Here is a 23,791-nt window from a genome sequence, read left to right on the forward strand (position 1 = left end):
CCCCTCAGACCAGCATAAAAGACGGCCCAGCGCCTCTCTCCATCACACGCTTCTCCTGACGCCTTCTCCCCCGCAGTCAACAAGGTGAGCCTGAAGCCCCTTCCCCTCCTTCTCCTGCCCCACACGCCCCGTCTCTTCCAGCACGCGCTGACACCAGACTCAGCAGCCCCCACGACTCAACACCACCACACTCCCCGCAGCCCCACACCGCGCCTCCACACTCCCTTGCCCTCCTGTAACGACACCCCTCGCGCCCCCCCAACACCCTCCGCTTCCTCAACACCCTCTCTTACAGGGACACTCCACACCGCAGACATGGCCTGCAACAACTTCTGCAGCCCCTGCGGACCCACCCCGCTGGCTAACAGCTGCAACGAGCCCTGCGTCAGGCAGTGCGAGGACTCCCGCGTCGTCATCCAGCCTTCCACCGTGCTGGTCACCCTGCCGGGACCCATCCTCACCTCCTTCCCCCAGAGCACCGCCGTCGGATCCTCCTCATCGGCTGCTGTGGGCAACATCCTCAGCTCCCAGGGAGTGCCCGTCTCCTCCGGCGGCTTTGGCTACGGTTACGGCCTCGGAGGCCTGGGCTGCTATGGCGCCGGAAGAGCCTGCCTGCCCTGCTAAGGGCCCTCCACACCACACACACCCTGCAAGCCACGGCATGGACTGAGGACGCACCTCCCGCCTGCTGCTGGAACGGGGACCTGCCACCCGCACCTCCTCCTCTCAAGGCACCAAGCAAAGTAGCACGGAAGGGGCCAGCCCCGGCTGCCAGGATACATGGCCCACCTACCTCCTCCTCTTCTCCCACTGTCTTCTTTGCATCGCCCCTACTGCTACGTCCGCTACTCTCCGCTGCAAACGCCTGCTCACAAGCCAAAGACCACCGGGGCACCTCCCCCGCGCTGCTCCCACCGCAGGAAAGGAAGACCTCGGTGCTCTGGCAAAATCTTCTGCAAGCAAAGGACCTGGGCTGACGGTCGCCCTACTTGCACCTTAGGACGGATCCCTTCCACTGCGTGCTCCTGCCTTTTCACTCTTTTGCCTCAATAAAATCTCCTGCATCCCAGCACCACACGCCTCCATCTCCTTTCTTCTCCCAAGGCTCTTCCACTCTAAAATGGCACAAAGCCAGGCCTCAACAGGCCGGCGGGGTTGGGGGGAAAAGGGCACTCAGCCTCTCTGAGGACACAGGCCACCAGCGACAACACACACTCGCACCTGCAGGCATACACAGCATGACACAAGCCCAGCACTGGCTCAGAAAAAGCCTCCGATACGACAACGCTCCCTGCGCACACCTCCGACCGAGGCTCCCCGTGCCAACACACGCTTGACTAACTCTCTTCCGCACCCTCCCCAGCCAAAAAGGATCACAGAAACATTTAGAGATGGGCAGGAATCTCTGCAGAGCATGTCCTTCCACCCCAGTGCTCAAGCAGGGCCAGCTAGAGCAGATTGTCTGGGACCACAGCCACTCGCGTCTTCAGTACCTCCGAGAATGGAGCCGCCACCACCTCTTCCACTCTTTGACCACCCTCACACTGAAAAAGCCCTGCCGCCTTTGCCCGGGCAATTCCAGATGCTTTCACTTCTGAACATGGCCTCTTGTCCTACCACTGATCGCAAGCCTCTGGGCACAGCCCTTCAGCCGCTTTGCAGGCCACCGCACCGGCCGCTTACGCAACCCGCACTTTCTCAGCTCGTCTAGGAGCACGTACCAGGAGACAGCGACAAAGGCTTCCTTCAAGTACGCCTCAGCAACAGCCACTGCTCTCCCCTCGCCCAACGCCCACTCGCCTCAACGCGGAAGACACGCAGCTCACTCAAGCATGATTTGCCCTTCCAAAATCCACGCCAAACACCCCCCAACACCTTCCGTCCGTCCTGGCCTTGGCAGTGATTTCCAGCAGCATTGCTTCCATCACCTGCCCCGGGAACAGGCTCAGGCTCACCGGCCTCTGCTTTCCCAGAGCCTCCCGCACCATCTTCTGCGGGACACGAGGGGTACCAGCTCCCTTCCACTCTTCAGGAGCTGCCCCCAGGCACTATGACCTTTCCAGGAAAATGCACAGCGGCCTCACAAGGAGGCCTCCGCAATGCCAGATGCCTCGGCATTCCTGGGAGCAACACGACAGGCCCCGGGCACTTACAAACACCCACTCCCACACCACTCCTTCCTACCTCCCTTCATCTTCCTCAGCAACAACCACAGATCACCTGACAAACAGCCTGAAAAACACTCACCTTGCCTCAGCGGGGGCAGGCCTTGCCACTCATCAACCCTTCCGCACGCACCACCACCACCACCACAGCCTCGGCTCTGCAGCCCCGTGCCGCATGCTCAAACCCAGCTCCCCTCGGCAATCGCCAAATTCCCTTTCACCCTGTCAAGCTCTGCGCAGAGAACTGGCCTCACCCCTCGACACTCGCCCCAAGCACAGACCCCACCAAAGGCCCAGGAGTGCCAGCCTCCCCTGCCTGCCGCTCCCAGCTCTGCTCCGCCTTTCAGCACACTTACGGGCTCTCCAGAAACTCACCTGCCCTCGCACGCTGCCTCATACACAATCATAAGAGTCACTTCGGTTGCAAAGGACCCTTAACATTATCGAGTCCAACCGTTAACCTAATACTGCCAAGGCCACCACTAATCCATGTCCCTAAGCGCCACGTCTACGTGTCTTTTAAACACCTCCCACAATGGTGACTCAACCACTGCCCTGGGCAGCCCCTTCCAGTGCTTGATAACCCTCTCGGTGAAGAAATTTCTCATCATAGCCAAACTAAACTTTGCCTGGCGCAACATGAGGCCCTTTCCTCTTGCCCTAGCACTTGTTGCTAGGGATGAGAGACTCACAACCTCCTCGTTACAACCTCCTCTCAGGTACTTGGAGACACCGATAGGGCCTCCCCTCAGCCGCCGCCTTCTGAAAACGCAGTAGCCCCGCTTCCCTCAACCGCTACTTCTAAGGCTTCTTCTCTCGATCCTTCACCGCATTCGCTGCTCTCCTTTGGATGCGTCACACCACAGCCCAAGCCCCACCTCAGGGGTCCACGATGGAGGGGCCAACACAAGCACCGGCGGAGCCAGGCAGGGCACCTCTCGTCACAGGACCGGCGAGCTCTCAGCCAGGGCTGCCAGGAAAATGGCCTGCTCTCCCAAACAGCCCTCCTCTGCCTGCCCGCACTGACACCCCCAGGGACGGATCCCAGGGGGCACAAGCCCAGACACGCAGGCCCCTTTCTCCCAGCTACAACCTTTCAAGCAAGGCGGGCAACAAGGCACACACAGAGCACGCTCAGTGGGAAAGGCCAGGCCTACAGTCAGGCTTAGCAAGCTGGCAGCAAGGCAGGCAGGGACCAAATGCCACGGAAGGGGCCGACACTCATGCCCGGCACACCTCCAAAGCCCACAACAGCCTTCCAGGCCCATGAACAAGTGGGGGCCCCTCTTCGCAACGCACCCGCAAACCACACCACACGAGTGCCACGGCATGACCTCACTGACAACACCCCACCTCTCCTATGCTTTGGCCACGTCTGCCAAATGCCCTGACACGCACCTTCCATGCAAATCCTCCCAGATACCTGCTCTCACTTCAAAGCTGACGCCAGGGACAGACGGACACATCCTCAAGACGAGGACATGAGAAGGGAGCGTTGTGGGAAGGGACACACCCCCCACCTCATTACCTGCCAAGCTCTGGCACGCAACAGCTGCTTGCTGCAAAATGCCGTCACGCGCAAAGCCTGTCCCGCCCCCTCAGACCAGCATAAAAGACGGCCCAGCGCCTCTCTCCATCACACGCTTCTCCTGACGCCTTCTCCCCCGCAGTCAACAAGGTGAGCCTGAAGCCCCTTCCCCTCCTTCTCCTGCCCCACACGCCCCGTCTCTTCCAGCACGCGCTGACACCAGACTCAGCAGCCCCCACGACTCAACACCACCACGCTCCCCGCAGCCCCACACCGCGCCTCCACACTCCCTTGCCCTCCTGTAACGACACCCCTCGCGCCCCCCCAACACCCTCCGCTTCCTCAACACCCTCTCTTACAGGGACACTCCACACCGCAGACATGGCCTGCAACAACTTCTGCAGCCCCTGCGGACCCACCCCGCTGGCTAACAGCTGCAACGAGCCCTGCGTCAGGCAGTGCGAGGACTCCCGCGTCGTCATCCAGCCTTCCACCGTGCTGGTCACCCTGCCGGGACCCATCCTCACCTCCTTCCCCCAGAGCACCGCCGTCGGATCCTCCTCATCGGCTGCTGTGGGCAACATCCTCAGCTCCCAGGGAGTGCCCGTCTCCTCCGGCGGCTTTGGCTACGGTTACGGCCTCGGAGGCCTGGGCTGCTATGGCGCCGGAAGAGCCTGCCTGCCCTGCTAAGGGCCCTCCACACCACACACACCCTGCAAGCCACGGCATGGACTGAGGACGCACCTCCCGCCTGCTGCTGGAACGGGGACCTGCCACCCGCACCTCCTCCTCTCAAGGCACCAAGCAAAGTAGCACGGAAGGGGCCAGCCCCGGCTGCCAGGATACATGGCCCACCTACCTCCTCCTCTTCTCCCACTGTCTTCTTTGCATCGCCCCTACTGCTACGTCCGCTACTCTCCGCTGCAAACGCCTGCTCACAAGCCAAAGACCACCGGGGCACCTCCCCCGCGCTGCTCCCACCGCAGGAAAGGAAGACCTCGGTGCTCTGGCAAAATCTTCTGCAAGCAAAGGACCTGGGCTGACGGTCGCCCTACTTGCACCTTAGGACGGATCCCTTCCACTGCGTGCTCCTGCCTTTTCACTCTTTTGCCTCAATAAAATCTCCTGCATCCCAGCACCACACGCCTCCATCTCCTTTCTTCTCCCAAGGCTCTTCCACTCTAAAATGGCACAAAGCCAGGCCTCAACAGGCCGGCGGGGTTGGGGGGAAAAGGGCACTCAGCCTCTCTGAGGACACAGGCCACCAGTGACAACACACACTCGCACCTGCAGGCATACACAGCATGACACAAGCCCAGCACTGGCTCAGAAAAAGCCTCCGATACGACAACGCTCCCTGCGCACACCTCCGACCGAGGCTCCCCGTGCCAACACACGCTTGACTAACTCTCTTCCGCACCCTCCCCAGCAAAAAAGGATCACAGAAACATTTAGAGATGGGCAGGAATCTCTGCAGAGCATGTCCTTCCACCCCAGTGCTCAAGCAGGGCCAGCTAGAGCAGATTGTCTGGGACCACAGCCACTCGCGTCTTCAGTACCTCCGAGAATGGAGCCGCCACCACCTCTTCCACTCTTTGACCACCCTCACACTGAAAAAGCCCTGCCGCCTTTGCCCGGGCAATTCCAGATGCTTTCACTTCTGAACATGGCCTCTTGTCCTACCACTGATCGCAAGCCTCTGGGCACAGCCCTTCAGCCGCTTTGCAGGCCACCGCACCGGCCGCTTACGCAACCCGCACTTTCTCAGCTCGTCTAGGAGCACGTACCAGGAGACAGCGACAAAGGCTTCCTTCAAGTACGCCTCAGCAACAGCCACTGCTCTCCCCTCGCCCAACGCCCACTCGCCTCAACGCGGAAGACACGCAGCTCACTCAAGCATGATTTGCCCTTCCAAAATCCACGCCAAACACCCCCCAACACCTTCCGTCCGTCCTGGCCTTGGCAGTGATTTCCAGCAGCATTGCTTCCATCACCTGCCCCGGGAACAGGCTCAGGCTCACCGGCCTCTGCTTTCCCAGAGCCTCCCGCACCATCTTCTGCGGGACACGAGGGGTACCAGCTCCCTTCCACTCTTCAGGAGCTGCCCCCAGGCACTATGACCTTTCCAGGAAAATGCACAGCGGCCTCACAAGGAGGCCTCCGCAATGCCAGATGCCTCGGCATTCCTGGGAGCAACACGACAGGCCCCGGGCACTTACAAACACCCACTCCCACACCACTCCTTCCTACCTCCCTTCATCTTCCTCAGCAACAACCACAGATCACCTGACAAACAGCCTGAAAAACACTCACCTTGCCTCAGCGGGGGCAGGCCTTGCCACTCATCAACCCTTCCGCACGCACCACCACCACCACCACAGCCTCGGCTCTGCAGCCCCGTGCCGCATGCTCAAACCCAGCTCCCCTCGGCAATCGCCAAATTCCCTTTCACCCTGTCAAGCTCTGCGCAGAGAACTGGCCTCACCCCTCGACACTCGCCCCAAGCACAGACCCCACCAAAGGCCCAGGAGTGCCAGCCTCCCCTGCCTGCCGCTCCCAGCTCTGCTCCGCCTTTCAGCACACTTACGGGCTCTCCAGAAACTCACCTGCCCTCGCACGCTGCCTCATACACAATCATAAGAGTCACTTCGGTTGCAAAGGACCCTTAACATTATCGAGTCCAACCGTTAACCTAATACTGCCAAGGCCACCACTAATCCATGTCCCTAAGCGCCACGTCTACGTGTCTTTTAAACACCTCCCACAATGGTGACTCAACCACTGCCCTGGGCAGCCCCTTCCAGTGCTTGATAACCCTCTCGGTGAAGAAATTTCTCATCATAGCCAAACTAAACTTTGCCTGGCGCAACATGAGGCCCTTTCCTCTTGCCCTAGCACTTGTTGCTAGGGATGAGAGACTCACAACCTCCTCGTTACAACCTCCTCTCAGGTACTTGGAGACACCGATAGGGCCTCCCCTCAGCCGCCGCCTTCTGAAAACGCAGTAGCCCCGCTTCCCTCAACCGCTACTTCTAAGGCTTCTTCTCTCGATCCTTCACCGCATTCGCTGCTCTCCTTTGGATGCGTCACACCACAGCCCAAGCCCCACCTCAGGGGTCCACGATGGAGGGGCCAACACAAGCACCGGCGGAGCCAGGCAGGGCACCTCTCGTCACAGGACCGGCGAGCTCTCAGCCAGGGCTGCCAGGAAAATGGCCTGCTCTCCCAAACAGCCCTCCTCTGCCTGCCCGCACTGACACCCCCAGGGACGGATCCCAGGGGGCACAAGCCCAGACACGCAGGCCCCTTTCTCCCAGCTACAACCTTTCAAGCAAGGCGGGCAACAAGGCACACACAGAGCACGCTCAGTGGGAAAGGCCAGGCCTACAGTCAGGCTTAGCAAGCTGGCAGCAAGGCAGGCAGGGACCAAATGCCACGGAAGGGGCCGACACTCATGCCCGGCACACCTCCAAAGCCCACAACAGCCTTCCAGGCCCATGAACAAGTGGGGGCCCCTCTTCGCAACGCACCCGCAAACCACACCACACGAGTGCCACGGCATGACCTCACTGACAACACCCCACCTCTCCTATGCTTTGGCCACGTCTGCCAAATGCCCTGACACGCACCTTCCATGCAAATCCTCCCAGATACCTGCTCTCACTTCAAAGCTGACGCCAGGGACAGACGGACACATCCTCAAGAGGACGACATGAGAAGGGAGCGTTGTGGGAAGGGACACACCCCCCACCTCATTACCTGCCAAGCTCTGGCACGCAACAGCTGCTTGCTGCAAAATGCCGTCACGCGCAAAGCCTGTCCCGCCCCCTCAGACCAGCATAAAAGACGGCCCAGCGCCTCTCTCCATCACACGCTTCTCCTGACGCCTTCTCCCCCGCAGTCAACAAGGTGAGCCTGAAGCCCCTTCCCCTCCTTCTCCTGCCCCACACGCCCCGTCTCTTCCAGCACGCGCTGACACCAGACTCAGCAGCCCCCACGACTCAACACCACCACGCTCCCCGCAGCCCCACACCGCGCCTCCACACTCCCTTGCCCTCCTGTAACGACACCCCTCGCGCCCCCCCAACACCCTCCGCTTCCTCAACACCCTCTCTTACAGGGACACTCCACACCGCAGACATGGCCTGCAACAACTTCTGCAGCCCCTGCGGACCCACCCCGCTGGCTAACAGCTGCAACGAGCCCTGCGTCAGGCAGTGCGAGGACTCCCGCGTCGTCATCCAGCCTTCCACCGTGCTGGTCACCCTGCCGGGACCCATCCTCACCTCCTTCCCCCAGAGCACCGCCGTCGGATCCTCCTCATCGGCTGCTGTGGGCAACATCCTCAGCTCCCAGGGAGTGCCCGTCTCCTCCGGCGGCTTTGGCTACGGTTACGGCCTCGGAGGCCTGGGCTGCTATGGCGCCGGAAGAGCCTGCCTGCCCTGCTAAGGGCCCTCCACACCACACACACCCTGCAAGCCACGGCATGGACTGAGGACGCACCTCCCGCCTGCTGCTGGAACGGGGACCTGCCACCCGCACCTCCTCCTCTCAAGGCACCAAGCAAAGTAGCACGGAAGGGGCCAGCCCCGGCTGCCAGGATACATGGCCCACCTACCTCCTCCTCTTCTCCCACTGTCTTCTTTGCATCGCCCCTACTGCTACGTCCGCTACTCTCCGCTGCAAACGCCTGCTCACAAGCCAAAGACCACCGGGGCACCTCCCCCGCGCTGCTCCCACCGCAGGAAAGGAAGACCTCGGTGCTCTGGCAAAATCTTCTGCAAGCAAAGGACCTGGGCTGACGGTCGCCCTACTTGCACCTTAGGACGGATCCCTTCCACTGCGTGCTCCTGCCTTTTCACTCTTTTGCCTCAATAAAATCTCCTGCATCCCAGCACCACACGCCTCCATCTCCTTTCTTCTCCCAAGGCTCTTCCACTCTAAAATGGCACAAAGCCAGGCCTCAACAGGCCGGCGGGGTTGGGGGGAAAAGGGCACTCAGCCTCTCTGAGGACACAGGCCACCAGCGACAACACACACTCGCACCTGCAGGCATACACAGCATGACACAAGCCCAGCACTGGCTCAGAAAAAGCCTCCGATACGACAACGCTCCCTGCGCACACCTCCGACCGAGGCTCCCCGTGCCAACACACGCTTGACTAACTCTCTTCCGCACCCTCCCCAGCAAAAAAGGATCACAGAAACATTTAGAGATGGGCAGGAATCTCTGCAGAGCATGTCCTTCCACCCCAGTGCTCAAGCAGGGCCAGCTAGAGCAGATTGTCTGGGACCACAGCCACTCGCGTCTTCAGTACCTCCGAGAATGGAGCCGCCACCACCTCTTCCACTCTTTGACCACCCTCACACTGAAAAAGCCCTGCCGCCTTTGCCCGGGCAATTCCAGATGCTTTCACTTCTGAACATGGCCTCTTGTCCTACCACTGATCGCAAGCCTCTGGGCACAGCCCTTCAGCCGCTTTGCAGGCCACCGCACCGGCCGCTTACGCAACCCGCACTTTCTCAGCTCGTCTAGGAGCACGTACCAGGAGACAGCGACAAAGGCTTCCTTCAAGTACGCCTCAGCAACAGCCACTGCTCTCCCCTCGCCCAACGCCCACTCGCCTCAACGCGGAAGACACGCAGCTCACTCAAGCATGATTTGCCCTTCCAAAATCCACGCCAAACACCCCCCAACACCTTCCGTCCATCCTGGCCTTGGCAGTGATTTCCAGCAGCATTGCTTCCATCACCTGCCCCGGGAACAGGCTCAGGCTCACCAGCCTCTGCTTTCCCAGAGCCTCCCGCACCATCTTCTGCGGGACACGAGGGGTACCAGCTCCCTTCCACTCTTCAGGAGCTGCCCCCAGGCACTATGACCTTTCCAGGAAAATGCACAGCGGCCTCACAAGGAGGCCTCCGCAATGCCAGATGCCTCGGCATTCCTGGGAGCAACACGACAGGCCCCGGGCACTTACAAACACCCACTCCCACACCACTCCTTCCTACCTCCCTTCATCTTCCTCAGCAACAACCACAGATCACCTGACAAACAGCCTGAAAAACACTCACCTTGCCTCAGCGGGGGCAGGCCTTGCCACTCATCAACCCTTCCGCACGCACCACCACCACCACCACAGCCTCGGCTCTGCAGCCCCGTGCCGCATGCTCAAACCCAGCTCCCCTCGGCAATCGCCAAATTCCCTTTCACCCTGTCAAGCTCTGCGCAGAGAACTGGCCTCACCCCTCGACACTCGCCCCAAGCACAGACCCCACCAAAGGCCCAGGAGTGCCAGCCTCCCCTGCCTGCCGCTCCCAGCTCTGCTCCACCTTTCAGCACACTTACGGGCTCTCCAGAAACTCACCTGCCCTCGCACGCTGCCTCATACACAATCATAAGAGTCACTTCGGTTGCAAAGGACCCTTAACATTATCGAGTCCAACCGTTAACCTAATACTGCCAAGGCCACCACTAATCCATGTCCCTAAGCGCCACGTCTACGTGTCTTTTAAACACCTCCCACAATGGTGACTCAACCACTGCCCTGGGCAGCCCCTTCCAGTGCTTGATAACCCTCTCGGTGAAGAAATTTCTCATCATAGCCAAACTAAACTTTGCCTGGCGCAACATGAGGCCCTTTCCTCTTGCCCTAGCACTTGTTGCTAGGGATGAGAGACTCACAACCTCCTCGTTACAACCTCCTCTCAGGTACTTGGAGACACCGATAGGGCCTCCCCTCAGCCGCCGCCTTCTGAAAACGCAGTAGCCCCGCTTCCCTCAACCGCTACTTCTAAGGCTTCTTCTCTCGATCCTTCACCGCATTCGCTGCTCTCCTTTGGATGCGTCACACCACAGCCCAAGCCCCACCTCAGGGGTCCACGATGGAGGGGCCAACACAAGCACCGGCGGAGCCAGGCAGGGCACCTCTCGTCACAGGACCGGCGAGCTCTCAGCCAGGGCTGCCAGGAAAATGGCCTGCTCTCCCAAACAGCCCTCCTCTGCCTGCCCGCACTGACACCCCCAGGGACGGATCCCAGGGGGCACAAGCCCAGACACGCAGGCCCCTTTCTCCCAGCTACAACCTTTCAAGCAAGGCGGGCAACAAGGCACACACAGAGCACGCTCAGTGGGAAAGGCCAGGCCTACAGTCAGGCTTAGCAAGCTGGCAGCAAGGCAGGCAGGGACCAAATGCCACGGAAGGGGCCGACACTCATGCCCGGCACACCTCCAAAGCCCACAACAGCCTTCCAGGCCCATGAACAAGTGGGGGCCCCTCTTCGCAACGCACCCGCAAACCACACCACACGAGTGCCACGGCATGACCTCACTGACAACACCCCACCTCTCCTATGCTTTGGCCACGTCTGCCAAATGCCCTGACACGCACCTTCCATGCAAATCCTCCCAGATACCTGCTCTCACTTCAAAGCTGACGCCAGGGACAGACGGACACATCCTCAAGACGAGGACATGAGAAGGGAGCGTTGTGGGAAGGGACACACCCCCCACCTCATTACCTGCCAAGCTCTGGCACGCAACAGCTGCTTGCTGCAAAATGCCGTCACGCGCAAAGCCTGTCCCGCCCCCTCAGACCAGCATAAAAGACGGCCCAGCGCCTCTCTCCATCACACGCTTCTCCTGACGCCTTCTCCCCCGCAGTCAACAAGGTGAGCCTGAAGCCCCTTCCCCTCCTTCTCCTGCCCCACACGCCCCGTCTCTTCCAGCACGCGCTGACACCAGACTCAGCAGCCCCCACGACTCAACACCACCACGCTCCCCGCAGCCCCACACCGCGCCTCCACACTCCCTTGCCCTCCTGTAACGACACCCCTCGCGCCCCCCCAACACCCTCCGCTTCCTCAACACCCTCTCTTACAGGGACACTCCACACCGCAGACATGGCCTGCAACAACTTCTGCAGCCCCTGCGGACCCACCCCGCTGGCTAACAGCTGCAACGAGCCCTGCGTCAGGCAGTGCGAGGACTCCCGCGTCGTCATCCAGCCTTCCACCGTGCTGGTCACCCTGCCGGGACCCATCCTCACCTCCTTCCCCCAGAGCACCGCCGTCGGATCCTCCTCATCGGCTGCTGTGGGCAACATCCTCAGCTCCCAGGGAGTGCCCGTCTCCTCCGGCGGCTTTGGCTACGGTTACGGCCTCGGAGGCCTGGGCTGCTATGGCGCCAGAAGAGCCTGCCTGCCCTGCTAAGGGCCCTCCACACCACACACACCCTGCAAGCCACAGCATGGACTGAGGACGCACCTCCCGCCTGCTGCTGGCACGGGGACCTGCCACCCGCACCTCCTCCTCTCAAGGCACCAAGCAAAGTAGCACGGAAGGGGCCAGCCCCGGCTGCCAGGATACATGGCCCACCTACCTCCTCCTCTTCTCCCACTGTCTTCTTTGCATCGCCCCTACTGCTACGTACGCTACTCTCCGCTGCAAACGCCTGCTCACAAGCCAAAGACCACCGGGGCACCTCCCCCGCGCTGCTCCCACCGCAGGAAAGGAAGACCTCGGTGCTCTGGCAAAATCTTCTGCAAGCAAAGGACCTGGGCTGACGGTCGCCCTACTTGCACCTTAGGACGGATCCCTTCCACTGCGTGCTCCTGCCTTTTCACTCTTTTGCCTCAATAAAATCTCCTGCATCCCAGCACCACACGCTTCCATCTCCTTTCTTCTCCCAAGGCTCTTCCACTCTAAAATGGCACAAAGCCAGGCCTCAACAGGCCGGCGGGGTTGGGGGGAAAAGGGCACTCAGCCTCTCTGAGGACACAGGCCACCAGCGACAACACACACTCGCACCTGCAGGCATACACAGCATGACACAAGCCCAGCACTGGCTCAGAAAAAGCCTCCGATACGACAACGCTCCCTGCGCACACCTCCGACCGAGGCTCCCCGTGCCAACACATGCTTGACTAACTCTCTTCCGCACCCTCCCCAGCAAAAAAGGATCACAGAAACATTTAGAGATGGGCAGGAATCTCTGCAGAGCATGTCCTTCCACCCCAGTGCTCAAGCAGGGCCAGCTAGAGCAGATTGTCTGGGACCACAGCCACTCGCGTCTTCAGTACCTCCGAGAATGGAGCCGCCACCACCTCTTCCACTCTTTGACCACCCTCACACTGAAAAAGCCCTGCCGCCTTTGCCCGGGCAATTCCAGATGCTTTCACTTCTGAACATGGCCTCTTGTCCTACCACTGATCGCAAGCCTCTGGGCACAGCCCTTCAGCCGCTTTGCAGGCCACCGCACCGGCCGCTTACGCAACCCGCACTTTCTCAGCTCGTCTAGGAGCACGTACCAGGAGACAGCGACAAAGGCTTCCTTCAAGTACGCCTCAGCAACAGCCACTGCTCTCCCCTCGCCCAACGCCCACTCGCCTCAACGCGGAAGACACGCAGCTCACTCAAGCATGATTTGCCCTTCCAAAATCCACGCCAAACACCCCCCAACACCTTCCGTCCGTCCTGGCCTTGGCAGTGATTTCCAGCAGCATTGCTTCCATCACCTGCCCCGGGAACAGGCTCAGGCTCACCGGCCTCTGCTTTCCCAGAGCCTCCCGCACCATCTTCTGCGGGACACGAGGGGTACCAGCTCCCTTCCACTCTTCAGGAGCTGCCCCCAGGCACTATGACCTTTCCAGGAAAATGCACAGCGGCCTCACAAGGAGGCCTCCGCAATGCCAGATGCCTCGGCATTCCTGGGAGCAACACGACAGGCCCCGGGCACTTACAAACACCCACTCCCACACCACTCCTTCCTACCTCCCTTCATCTTCCTCAGCAACAACCACAGATCACCTGACAAACAGCCTGAAAAACACTCACCTTGCCTCAGCGGGGGCAGGCCTTGCCACTCATCAACCCTTCCGCACGCACCACCACCACCACCACAGCCTCGGCTCTGCAGCCCCGTGCCGCATGCTCAAACCCAGCTCCCCTCGGCAATCGCCAAATTCCCTTTCACCCTGTCAAGCTCTGCGCAGAGAACTGGCCTCACCCCTCGACACTCGCCCCAAGCACAGACCCCACCAAAGGCCCAGGAGTGCCAGCCTCCCCTGCCTGCCGCTCCCAGCTCTGCTCCGCCTTTCAGCACACTTACGGGCTCTCCAGAAACTCACCTGCCCTCGCACGCTGCCTCATACACAATCATAAGAGTCACTTCGGTTGCAAAGGACCCTTAACATTATCGAGTCCAACCGTTAACCTAATACTGCCAAGGCCACCACTAATCCATGTCCCTAAGCGCCACGTCTACGTGTCTTTTAAACACCTCCCACAATGGTGACTCAACCACTGCCCTGGGCAGCCCCTTCCAGTGCTTGATAACCCTCTCGGTGAAGAAATTTCTCATCATAGCCAAACTAAACTTTGCCTGGCGCAACATGAGGCCCTTTCCTCTTGCCCTAGCACTTGTTGCTAGGGATGAGAGACTCACAACCTCCTCGTTACAACCTCCTCTCAGGTACTTGGAGACACCGATAGGGCCTCCCCTCAGCCGCCGCCTTCTGAAAACGCAGTAGCCCCGCTTCCCTCAACCGCTACTTCTAAGGCTTCTTCGCTCGATCCTTCACCGCATTCGCTGCTCTCCTTTGGATGCGTCACACCACAGCCCAAGCCCCACCTCAGGGGTCCACGATGGAGGGGCCAACACAAGCACCGGCGGAGCCAGGCAGGGCACCTCTCGTCACAGGACCGGCGAGCTCTCAGCCAGGGCTGCCAGGAAAATGGCCTGCTCTCCCAAACAGCCCTCCTCTGCCTGCCCGCACTGACACCCCCAGGGACGGATCCCAGGGGGCACAAGCCCAGACACGCAGGCCCCTTTCTCCCAGCTACAACCTTTCAAGCAAGGCGGGCAACAAGGCACACACAGAGCACGCTCAGTGGGAAAGGCCAGGCCTACAGTCAGGCTTAGCAAGCTGGCAGCAAGGCAGGCAGGGACCAAATGCCACGGAAGGGGCCGACACTCATGCCCGGCACACCTCCAAAGCCCACAACAGCCTTCCAGGCCCATGAACAAGTGGGGGCCCCTCTTCGCAACGCACCCGCAAACCACACCACACGAGTGCCACGGCATGACCTCACTGACAACACCCCACCTCTCCTATGCTTTGGCCACGTCTGCCAAATGCCCTGACACGCACCTTCCATGCAAATCCTCCCAGATACCTGCTCTCACTTCAAAGCTGACGCCAGGGACAGACGGACACATCCTCAAGAGGACGACATGAGAAGGGAGCGTTGTGGGAAGGGACACACCCCCCCACCTCATTACCTGCCAAGCTCTGGCACGCAACAGCTGCTTGCTGCAAAATGCCGTCACGCGCAAAGCCTGTCCCGCCCCCTCAGACCAGCATAAAAGACGGCCCAGCGCCTCTCTCCATCACACGCTTCTCCTGACGCCTTCTCCCCCGCAGTCAACAAGGTGAGCCTGAAGCCCCTTCCCCTCCTTCTCCTGCCCCACACGCCCCGTCTCTTCCAGCACGCGCTGACACCAGACTCAGCAGCCCCCACGACTCAACACCACCACGCTCCCCGCAGCCCCACACCGCGCCTCCACACTCCCTTGCCCTCCTGTAACGACACCCCTCGCGCCCCCCCAACACCCTCCGCTTCCTCAACACCCTCTCTTACAGGGCCCCTCAACACCACAGACATGGCCTGCAACAACCTCTGCAGCCCCTGCGGACCCACCCCGCTGGCTAACAGCTGCAACGAGCCCTGCGTCAGGCAGTGCGAGGACTCCCGCGTCGTCATCCAGCCTTCCACCGTGCTGGTCACCCTGCCGGGACCCATCCTCACCTCCTTCCCCCAGAGCACCGCCGTCGGATCCTCCTCATCGGCTGCTGTGGGCAACATCCTCAGCTCCCAGGGAGTGCCCATCTCCTCCGGCGGCTTTGGCTACGGTTACGGCCTCGGAGGCCTGGGCTGCTATGGCGCCGGAAGAGCCTGCCTGCCCTGCTAAGGGCCCTCCACACCACACACACCCTGCAAGCCACGGCATGGACTGAGGACGCACCTCCCGCCTGCTGCTGGCACGGGGACCTGCCACCCGCACCTCCTCCTCTCAAGGCACCAAGCAAAGTAGCACGGAAGGGGCCAGCCCCGGCTGCCAGGATACATGGCCCACCTACCTCCTCCTCTTCTCCCACTGTCTTCTTTGCATCGCCCCTACTGCTACGTACGCTACTCTCCGCTGCAAACGCCTGCTCACAAGCCAAAGACCACCGGGGCACCTCCCCCGCGCTGCTCCCACCGCAGGAAAGGAAGACCTCGGTGCTCTGGCAAAATCTTCTGCAAGCAAAGGACCTGGGCTGACGGTCGCCCTACTTGCACCTTAGGACGGATCCCTTCCACTGCGTGCTCCTGCCTTTTCACTCTTTTGCCTCAATAAAATCTCCTGCATCCCAGCACCACACGCCTCCATCTCCTTTCTTCTCCCAAGGCTCTTCCACTCTAAAATGGCACAAAGCCAGGCCTCAACAGGCCGGCGGGGTTGGGGGGAAAAGGGCACTCAGCCTCTCTGAGGACACAGGCCACCAGCGACAACACACACTCGCACCTGCAGGCATACACAGCATGACACAAGCCCAGCACTGGCTCAGAAAAAGCCTCCGATACGACAACGCTCCCTGCGCACACCTCCGACCGAGGCTCCCCGTGCCAACACATGCTTGACTAACTCTCTTCCGCACCCTCCCCAGCTAAAAAGGATCACAGAAACATTTAGAGATGGGCAGGAATCTCTGCAGAGCATGTCCTTCCACCCCAGTGCTCAAGCAGGGCCAGCTAGAGCAGATTGTCTGGGACCACAGCCACTCGCGTCTTCAGTACCTCCGAGAATGGAGCCGCCACCACCTCTTCCACTCTTTGACCACCCTCACACTGAAAAAGCCCTGCCGCCTTTGCCCGGGCAATTCCAGATGCTTTCACTTCTGAACATGGCCTCTTGTCCTACCACTGATCGCAAGCCTCTGGGCACAGCCCTTCAGCCGCTTTGCAGGCCACCGCACCGGCCGCTTACGCAACCCGCACTTTCTCAGCTCGTCTAGGAGCACGTACCAGGAGACAGCGACAAAGGCTTCCTTCAAGTACGCCTCAGCAACAGCCACTGCTCTCCCCTCGCCCAACGCCCACTCGCCTCAACGCGGAAGACACGCAGCTCACTCAAGCATGATTTGCCCTTCCAAAATCCACGCCAAACACCCCCCAACACCTTCCGTCCGTCCTGGCCTTGGCAGTGATTTCCAGCAGCATTGCTTCCATCACCTGCCCCGGGAACAGGCTCAGGCTCACCGGCCTCTGCTTTCCCAGAGCCTCCCGCACCATCTTCTGCGGGACACGAGGGGTACCAGCTCCCTTCCACTCTTCAGGAGCTGCCCCCAGGCACTATGACCTTTCCAGGAAAATGCACAGCGGCCTCACAAGGAGGCCTCCGCAATGCCAGATGCCTCGGCATTCCTGGGAGCAACACGACAGGCCCCGGGCACTTACAAACACCCACTCCCACACCACTCCTTCCTACCTCCCTTCATCTTCCTCAGCAACAACCACAGATCACCTGACAAACAGCCTGAAAAACACTCACCTTGCCTCAGCGGGGGCAGGCCTTGCCACTCATCAACCCTTCCGCACGCACCACCACCACCACCACAGCCTCGGCTCTGCAGCCCCGTGCCGCATGCTCAAACCCAGCTCCCCTCGGCAATCGCCAAATTCCCTTTCACCCTGTCAAGCTCTGCGCAGAGAACTGGCCTCACCCCTCGACACTCGCCCCAAGCACAGACCCCACCAAAGGCCCAGGAGTGCCAGCCTCCCCTGCCTGCCGCTCCCAGCCCTGCTCCGCCTTTCAGCACACATACGGGCTCTCCAGAAACTCACCTGCCCTCGCACGCTGCCTCATACACAATCATAAGAGTCACTTCGGTTGCAAAGGACCCTTAACATTATCGAGTCCAACCGTTAACCTAATACTGCCAAGGCCACCACTAATCCATGTCCCTAAGCGCCACGTCTACGTGTCTTTTAAACACCTCCCACAATGGTGACTCAACCACTGCCCTGGGCAGCCCCTTCCAGTGCTTGATAACCCTCTCGGTGAAGAAATTTCTCATCATAGCCAAACTAAACTTTGCCTGGCGCAACATGAGGCCCTTTCCTCTTGCCCTAGCACTTGTTGCTAGGGATGAGAGACTCACAACCTCCTCGTTACAACCTCCTCTCAGGTACTTGGAGACACCGATAGGGCCTCCCCTCAGCCGCCGCCTTCTGAAAACGCAGTAGCCCCGCTTCCCTCAACCGCTACTTCTAAGGCTTCTTCTCTCGATCCTTCACCGCATTCGCTGCTCTCCTTTGGATGCGTCACACCACAGCCCAAGCCCCACCTCAGGGGTCCACGATGGAGGGGCCAACACAAGCACCGGCGGAGCCAGGCAGGGCACCTCTCGTCACAGGACCGGCGAGCTCTCAGCCAGGGCTGCCAGGAAAATGGCCTGCTCTCCCAAACAGCCCTCCTCTGCCTGCCCGCACTGACACCCCCAGGGACGGATCCCAGGGGGCACAAGCCCAGACACGCAGGCCCCTTTCTCCCAGCTACAACCTTTCAAGCAAGGCGGGCAACAAGGCACACACAGAGCACGCTCAGTGGGAAAGGCCAGGCCTACAGTCAGGCTTAGCAAGCTGGCAGCAAGGCAGGCAGGGACCAAATGCCACGGAAGGGGCCGACACTCATGCCCGGCACACCTCCAAAGCCCACAACAGCCTTCCAGGCCCATGAACAAGTGGGGGCCCCTCTTCGCAACGCACCCGCAAACCACACCACACGAGTGCCACGGCATGACCTCACTGACAACACCCCACCTCTCCTATGCTTTGGCCACGTCTGCCAAATGCCCTGACACGCACCTTCCATGCAAATCCTCCCAGATACCTGCTCTCACTTCAAAGCTGACGCCAGGGACAGACGGACACATCCTCAAGAGGACGACATGAGAAGGGAGCGTTGTGGGAAGGGACACACCCCCCCCCCACCTCATTACCTGCCAAGCTCTGGCACGCAACAGCTGCTTGCTGCAAAATGCCGTCACGCGCAAAGCCTGTCCCGCCCCCTCAGACCAGCATAAAAGACGGCCCAGCGCCTCTCTCCATCACACGCTTCTCCTGACGCCTTCTCCCCCGCAGTCAACAAGGTGAGCCTGAAGCCCCTTCCCCTCCTTCTCCTGCCCCACACGCCCCGTCTCTTCCAGCACGCGCTGACACCAGACTCAGCAGCCCCCACGACTCAACACCACCACACTCCCCGCAGCCCCACACCGCGCCTCCACACTCCCTTGCCCTCCTGTAACGACACCCCTCGCGCCCCCCCAACACCCTCCGCTTCCTCAACACCCTCTCTTACAGGGACACTCCACACCGCAGACATGGCCTGCAACAACTTCTGCAGCCCCTGCGGACCCACCCCGCTGGCTAACAGCTGCAACGAGCCCTGCGTCAGGCAGTGCGAGGACTCCCGCGTCGTCATCCAGCCTTCCACCGTGCTGGTCACCCTGCCGGGACCCATCCTCACCTCCTTCCCCCAGAGCACCGCCGTCGGATCCTCCTCATCGGCTGCTGTGGGCAACATCCTCAGCTCCCAGGGAGTGCCCGTCTCCTCCGGCGGCTTTGGCTACGGTTACGGCCTCGGAGGCCTGGGCTGCTATGGCGCCAGAAGAGCCTGCCTGCCCTGCTAAGGGCCCTCCACACCACACACACCCTGCAAGCCACGGCATGGACTGAGGACGCACCTCCCGCCTGCTGCTGGAACGGGGACCTGCCACCCGCACCTCCTCCTCTCAAGGCACCAAGCAAAGTAGCACGGAAGGGGCCAGCCCCGGCTGCCAGGATACATGGCCCACCTACCTCCTCCTCTTCTCCCACTGTCTTCTTTGCATCGCCCCTACTGCTACGTCCGCTACTCTCCGCTGCAAACGCCTGCTCACAAGCCAAAGACCACCGGGGCACCTCCCCCGCGCTGCTCCCACCGCAGGAAAGGAAGACCTCGGTGCTCTGGCAAAATCTTCTGCAAGCAAAGGACCTGGGCTGACGGTCGCCCTACTTGCACCTCAGGACGGATCCCTTCCACTGCGTGCTCCTGCCTTTTCACTCTTTTGCCTCAATAAAATCTCCTGCATCCCAGCACCACACGCCTCCATCTCCTTTCTTCTCCCAAGGCTCTTCCACTCTAAAACGGCACAAAGCCAGGCCTCAACAGGCCGGCGGGGTTGGGGGGAAAAGGGCACTCAGCCTCTCCGAGGGCACAGGCCACCAGCGACAACACACACTCGCACCTGCAGGCATACACAGCATGACACAAGCCCAGCACTGGCTCAGAAAAAGCCTCCGATACGACAACGCTCCCTGCGCACACCTCCGACCGAGGCTCCCCGTGCCAACACACGCTTGACTAACTCTCTTCCGCACCCTCCCCAGCAAAAAAGGATCACAGAAACATTTAGAGATGGGCAGGAATCTCTGCAGAGCATGTCCTTCCACCCCAGTGCTCAAGCAGGGCCAGCTAGAGCAGATTGTCTGGGACCACAGCCACTCGCGTCTTCAGTACCTCCGAGAATGGAGCCGCCACCACCTCTTCCACTCTTTGACCACCCTCACACTGAAAAAGCCCTGCCGCCTTTGCCCGGGCAATTCCAGATGCTTTCACTTCTGAACATGGCCTCTTGTCCTACCACTGATCGCAAGCCTCTGGGCACAGCCCTTCAGCCGCTTTGCAGGCCACCGCACCGGCCGCTTACGCAACCCGCACTTTCTCAGCTCGTCTAGGAGCACGTACCAGGAGACAGCGACAAAGGCTTCCTTCAAGTACGCCTCAGCAACAGCCACTGCTCTCCCCTCGCCCAACGCCCACTCGCCTCAACGCGGAAGACACGCAGCTCACTCAAGCATGATTTGCCCTTCCAAAATCCACGCCAAACACCCCCCAACACCTTCCGTCCGTCCTGGCCTTGGCAGTGATTTCCAGCAGCATTGCTTCCATCACCTGCCCCGGGAACAGGCTCAGGCTCACCGGCCTCTGCTTTCCCAGAGCCTCCCGCACCATCTTCTGCGGGACACGAGGGGTACCAGCTCCCTTCCACTCTTCAGGAGCTGCCCCCAGGCACTATGACCTTTCCAGGAAAATGCACAGCGGCCTCACAAGGAGGCCTCCGCAATGCCAGATGCCTCGGCATTCCTGGGAGCAACACGACAGGCCCCGGGCACTTACAAACACCCACTCCCACACCACTCCTTCCTACCTCCCTTCATCTTCCTCAGCAACAACCACAGATCACCTGACAAACAGCCTGAAAAACACTCACCTTGCCTCAGCGGGGGCAGGCCTTGCCACTCATCAACCCTTCCGCACGCACCACCACCACCACCACAGCCTCGGCTCTGCAGCCCCGTGCCGCATGCTCAAACCCAGCTCCCCTCGGCAATCGCCAAATTCCCTTTCACCCTGTCAAGCTCTGCGCAGAGAACTGGCCTCACCCCTCGACACTCGCCCCAAGCACAGACCCCACCAAAGGCCCAGGAGTGCCAGCCTCCCCTGCCTGCCGCTCCCAGCCCTGCTCCGCCTTTCAGCACACATACGGGCTCTCCAGAAACTCACCTGCCCTCGCACGCTGCCTCATACACAATCATAAGAGTCACTTCGGTTGCAAAGGACCCTTAACATTATCGAGTCCAACCGTTAACCTAATACTGCCAAGGCCACCACTAATCCATGTCCCTAAGCGCCACGTCTACGTGTCTTTTAAACACCTCCCACAATGGTGACTCAACCACTGCCCTGGGCAGCCCCTTCCAGTGCTTGATAACCCTCTCGGTGAAGAAATTTCTCATCATAGCCAAACTAAACTTTGCCTGGCGCAACATGAGGCCCTTTCCTCTTGCCCTAGCACTTGTTGCTAGGGATGAGAGACTCACAACCTCCTCGTTACAACCTCCTCTCAGGTACTTGGAGACACCGATAGGGCCTCCCCTCAGCCGCCGCCTTCTGAAAACGCAGTAGCCCCGCTTCCCTCAACCGCTACTTCTAAGGCTTCTTCTCTCGATCCTTCACCGCATTCGCTGCTCTCCTTTGGATGCGTCACACCACAGCCCAAGCCCCACCTCAGGGGTCCACGATGGAGGGGCCAACACAAGCACCGGCGGAGCCAGGCAGGGCACCTCTCGTCACAGGACCGGCGAGCTCTCAGCCAGGGCTGCCAGGAAAATGGCCTGCTCTCCCAAACAGCCCTCCTCTGCCTGCCCGCACTGACACCCCCAGGGACGGATCCCAGGGGGCACAAGCCCAGACACGCAGGCCCCTTTCTCCCAGCTACAACCTTTCAAGCAAGGCGGGCAACAAGGCACACACAGAGCACGCTCAGTGGGAAAGGCCAGGCCTACAGTCAGGCTTAGCAAGCTGGCAGCAAGGCAGGCAGGGACCAAATGCCACGGAAGGGGCCGACACTCATGCCCGGCACACCTCCAAAGCCCACAACAGCCTTCCAGGCCCATGAACAAGTGGGGGCCCCTCTTCGCAACGCACCCGCAAACCACACCACACGAGTGCCACGGCATGACCTCACTGACAACACCCCACCTCTCCTATGCTTTGGCCACGTCTGCCAAATGCCCTGACACGCACCTTCCATGCAAATCCTCCCAGATACCTGCTCTCACTTCAAAGCTGACGCCAGGGACAGACGGACACATCCTCAAGAGGACGACATGAGAAGGGAGCGTTGTGGGAAGGGACACACCCCCCACCTCATTACCTGCCAAGCTCTGGCACGCAACAGCTGCTTGCTGCAAAATGCCGTCACGCGCAAAGCCTGTCCCGCCCCCTCAGACCAGCATAAAAGACGGCCCAGCGCCTCTCTCCATCACACGCTTCTCCTGACGCCTTCTCCCCCGCAGTCAACAAGGTGAGCCTGAAGCCCCTTCCCCTCCTTCTCCTGCCCCACACGCCCCGTCTCTTCCAGCACGCGCTGACACCAGACTCAGCAGCCCCCACGACTCAACACCACCACGCTCCCCGCAGCCCCACACCGCGCCTCCACACTCCCTTGCCCTCCTGTAACGACACCCCTCGCGCCCCCCCAACACCCTCCGCTTCCTCAACACCCTCTCTTACAGGGCCCCTCAACACCACAGACATGGCCTGCAACAACCTCTGCAGCCCCTGCGGACCCACCCCGCTGGCTAACAGCTGCAACGAGCCCTGCGTCAGGCAGTGCGAGGACTCCCGCGTCGTCATCCAGCCTTCCACCGTGCTGGTCACCCTGCCGGGACCCATCCTCACCTCCTTCCCCCAGAGCACCGCCGTCGGATCCTCCTCATCGGCTGCTGTGGGCAACATCCTCAGCTCCCAGGGAGTGCCCGTCTCCTCCGGCGGCTTTGGCTACGGTTACGGCCTCGGAGGCCTGGGCTGCTATGGCGCCGGAAGAGCCTGCCTGCCCTGCTAAGGGCCCTCCACACCACACACACCCTGCAAGCCACGGCATGGACTGAGGACGCACCTCCCGCCTGCTGCTGGAACGGGGACCTGCCACCCGCACCTCCTCCTCTCAAGGCACCAAGCAAAGTAGCACGGAAGGGGCCAGCCCCGGCTGCCAGGATACATGGCCCACCTACCTCCTCCTCTTCTCCCACTGTCTTCTTTGCATCGCCCCTACTGCTACGTACGCTACTCTCCGCTGCAAACGCCTGCTCACAAGCCAAAGACCACCGGGGCACCTCCCCCGCGCTGCTCCCACCGCAGGAAAGGAAGACCTCGGTGCTCTGGCAAAATCTTCTGCAAGCAAAGGACCTGGGCTGACGGTCGCCCTACTTGCACCTTAGGACGGATCCCTTCCACTGCGTGCTCCTGCCTTTTCACTCTTTTGCCTCAATAAAATCTCCTGCATCCCAGCACCACACGCCTCCATCTCCTTTCTTCTCCCAAGGCTCTTCCACTCTAAAATGGCACAAAGCCAGGCCTCAACAGGCCGGCGGGGTTGGGGGGAAAAGGGCACTCAGCCTCTCTGAGGACACAGGCCACCAGCGACAACACACACTCGCACCTGCAGGCATA

General features: G+C 60.7%; 7 protein-coding genes across 7 annotated transcripts; all 7 read left to right on the top strand.

Moving 5' to 3' along the window:
* The first annotated feature begins 315 nt into the window (after positions 1-315).
* On the top strand, positions 316-624 carry LOC130145516 (feather keratin 1-like). Its single transcript, XM_056330381.1, has one exon. The coding sequence runs from the start codon at positions 316-318 to the stop codon at positions 622-624; it is 309 nt and encodes a 102-aa protein (XP_056186356.1).
* Positions 625-4,074: 3,450 nt separating this feature from the next.
* On the top strand, positions 4,075-4,383 carry LOC130145517 (feather keratin 1-like). The gene has a single exon (XM_056330382.1). It carries the CDS (start codon positions 4,075-4,077, stop codon positions 4,381-4,383), a length of 309 nt encoding a protein of 102 aa, XP_056186357.1.
* Positions 4,384-7,833: 3,450 nt separating this feature from the next.
* Positions 7,834-8,142, top strand: LOC130145518 (feather keratin 1-like). Its single transcript, XM_056330383.1, has one exon. The coding sequence runs from the start codon at positions 7,834-7,836 to the stop codon at positions 8,140-8,142; it is 309 nt and encodes a 102-aa protein (XP_056186358.1).
* Positions 8,143-11,592: 3,450 nt separating this feature from the next.
* LOC130147068 (feather keratin-like) lies at positions 11,593-11,901 on the top strand. The gene has a single exon (XM_056333848.1). It carries the CDS (start codon positions 11,593-11,595, stop codon positions 11,899-11,901), a length of 309 nt encoding a protein of 102 aa, XP_056189823.1.
* Positions 11,902-15,352: 3,451 nt separating this feature from the next.
* On the top strand, positions 15,353-15,661 carry LOC130145519 (feather keratin 1-like). Its single transcript, XM_056330384.1, has one exon. It carries the CDS (start codon positions 15,353-15,355, stop codon positions 15,659-15,661), a length of 309 nt encoding a protein of 102 aa, XP_056186359.1.
* Positions 15,662-19,115: 3,454 nt separating this feature from the next.
* LOC130147014 (feather keratin-like) lies at positions 19,116-19,424 on the top strand. Its single transcript, XM_056333730.1, has one exon. It carries the CDS (start codon positions 19,116-19,118, stop codon positions 19,422-19,424), a length of 309 nt encoding a protein of 102 aa, XP_056189705.1.
* Positions 19,425-22,874: 3,450 nt separating this feature from the next.
* Positions 22,875-23,183, top strand: LOC130145523 (feather keratin 1-like). The gene has a single exon (XM_056330393.1). It carries the CDS (start codon positions 22,875-22,877, stop codon positions 23,181-23,183), a length of 309 nt encoding a protein of 102 aa, XP_056186368.1.
* The last annotated feature ends 608 nt before the right edge of the window (positions 23,184-23,791 follow it).

This window comes from Falco biarmicus, chromosome 3 (genome assembly GCF_023638135.1).
Source record: "Falco biarmicus isolate bFalBia1 chromosome 3, bFalBia1.pri, whole genome shotgun sequence".
In the NCBI taxonomy this organism is placed as follows: domain Eukaryota; kingdom Metazoa; phylum Chordata; class Aves; order Falconiformes; family Falconidae; genus Falco; species Falco biarmicus.

Bases quoted from the DNA above. Each gene is read 5' to 3' on its own strand.
- LOC130145516 (XM_056330381.1), top strand. From the start codon at position 316: ATGGCCTGCAACAACTTCTGCAGCCCCTGCGGACCCACCCCGCTGGCT.
- LOC130145517 (XM_056330382.1), top strand. From the start codon at position 4,075: ATGGCCTGCAACAACTTCTGCAGCCCCTGCGGACCCACCCCGCTGGCT.
- LOC130145518 (XM_056330383.1), top strand. From the start codon at position 7,834: ATGGCCTGCAACAACTTCTGCAGCCCCTGCGGACCCACCCCGCTGGCT.
- LOC130147068 (XM_056333848.1), top strand. From the start codon at position 11,593: ATGGCCTGCAACAACTTCTGCAGCCCCTGCGGACCCACCCCGCTGGCT.
- LOC130145519 (XM_056330384.1), top strand. From the start codon at position 15,353: ATGGCCTGCAACAACCTCTGCAGCCCCTGCGGACCCACCCCGCTGGCT.
- LOC130147014 (XM_056333730.1), top strand. From the start codon at position 19,116: ATGGCCTGCAACAACTTCTGCAGCCCCTGCGGACCCACCCCGCTGGCT.
- LOC130145523 (XM_056330393.1), top strand. From the start codon at position 22,875: ATGGCCTGCAACAACCTCTGCAGCCCCTGCGGACCCACCCCGCTGGCT.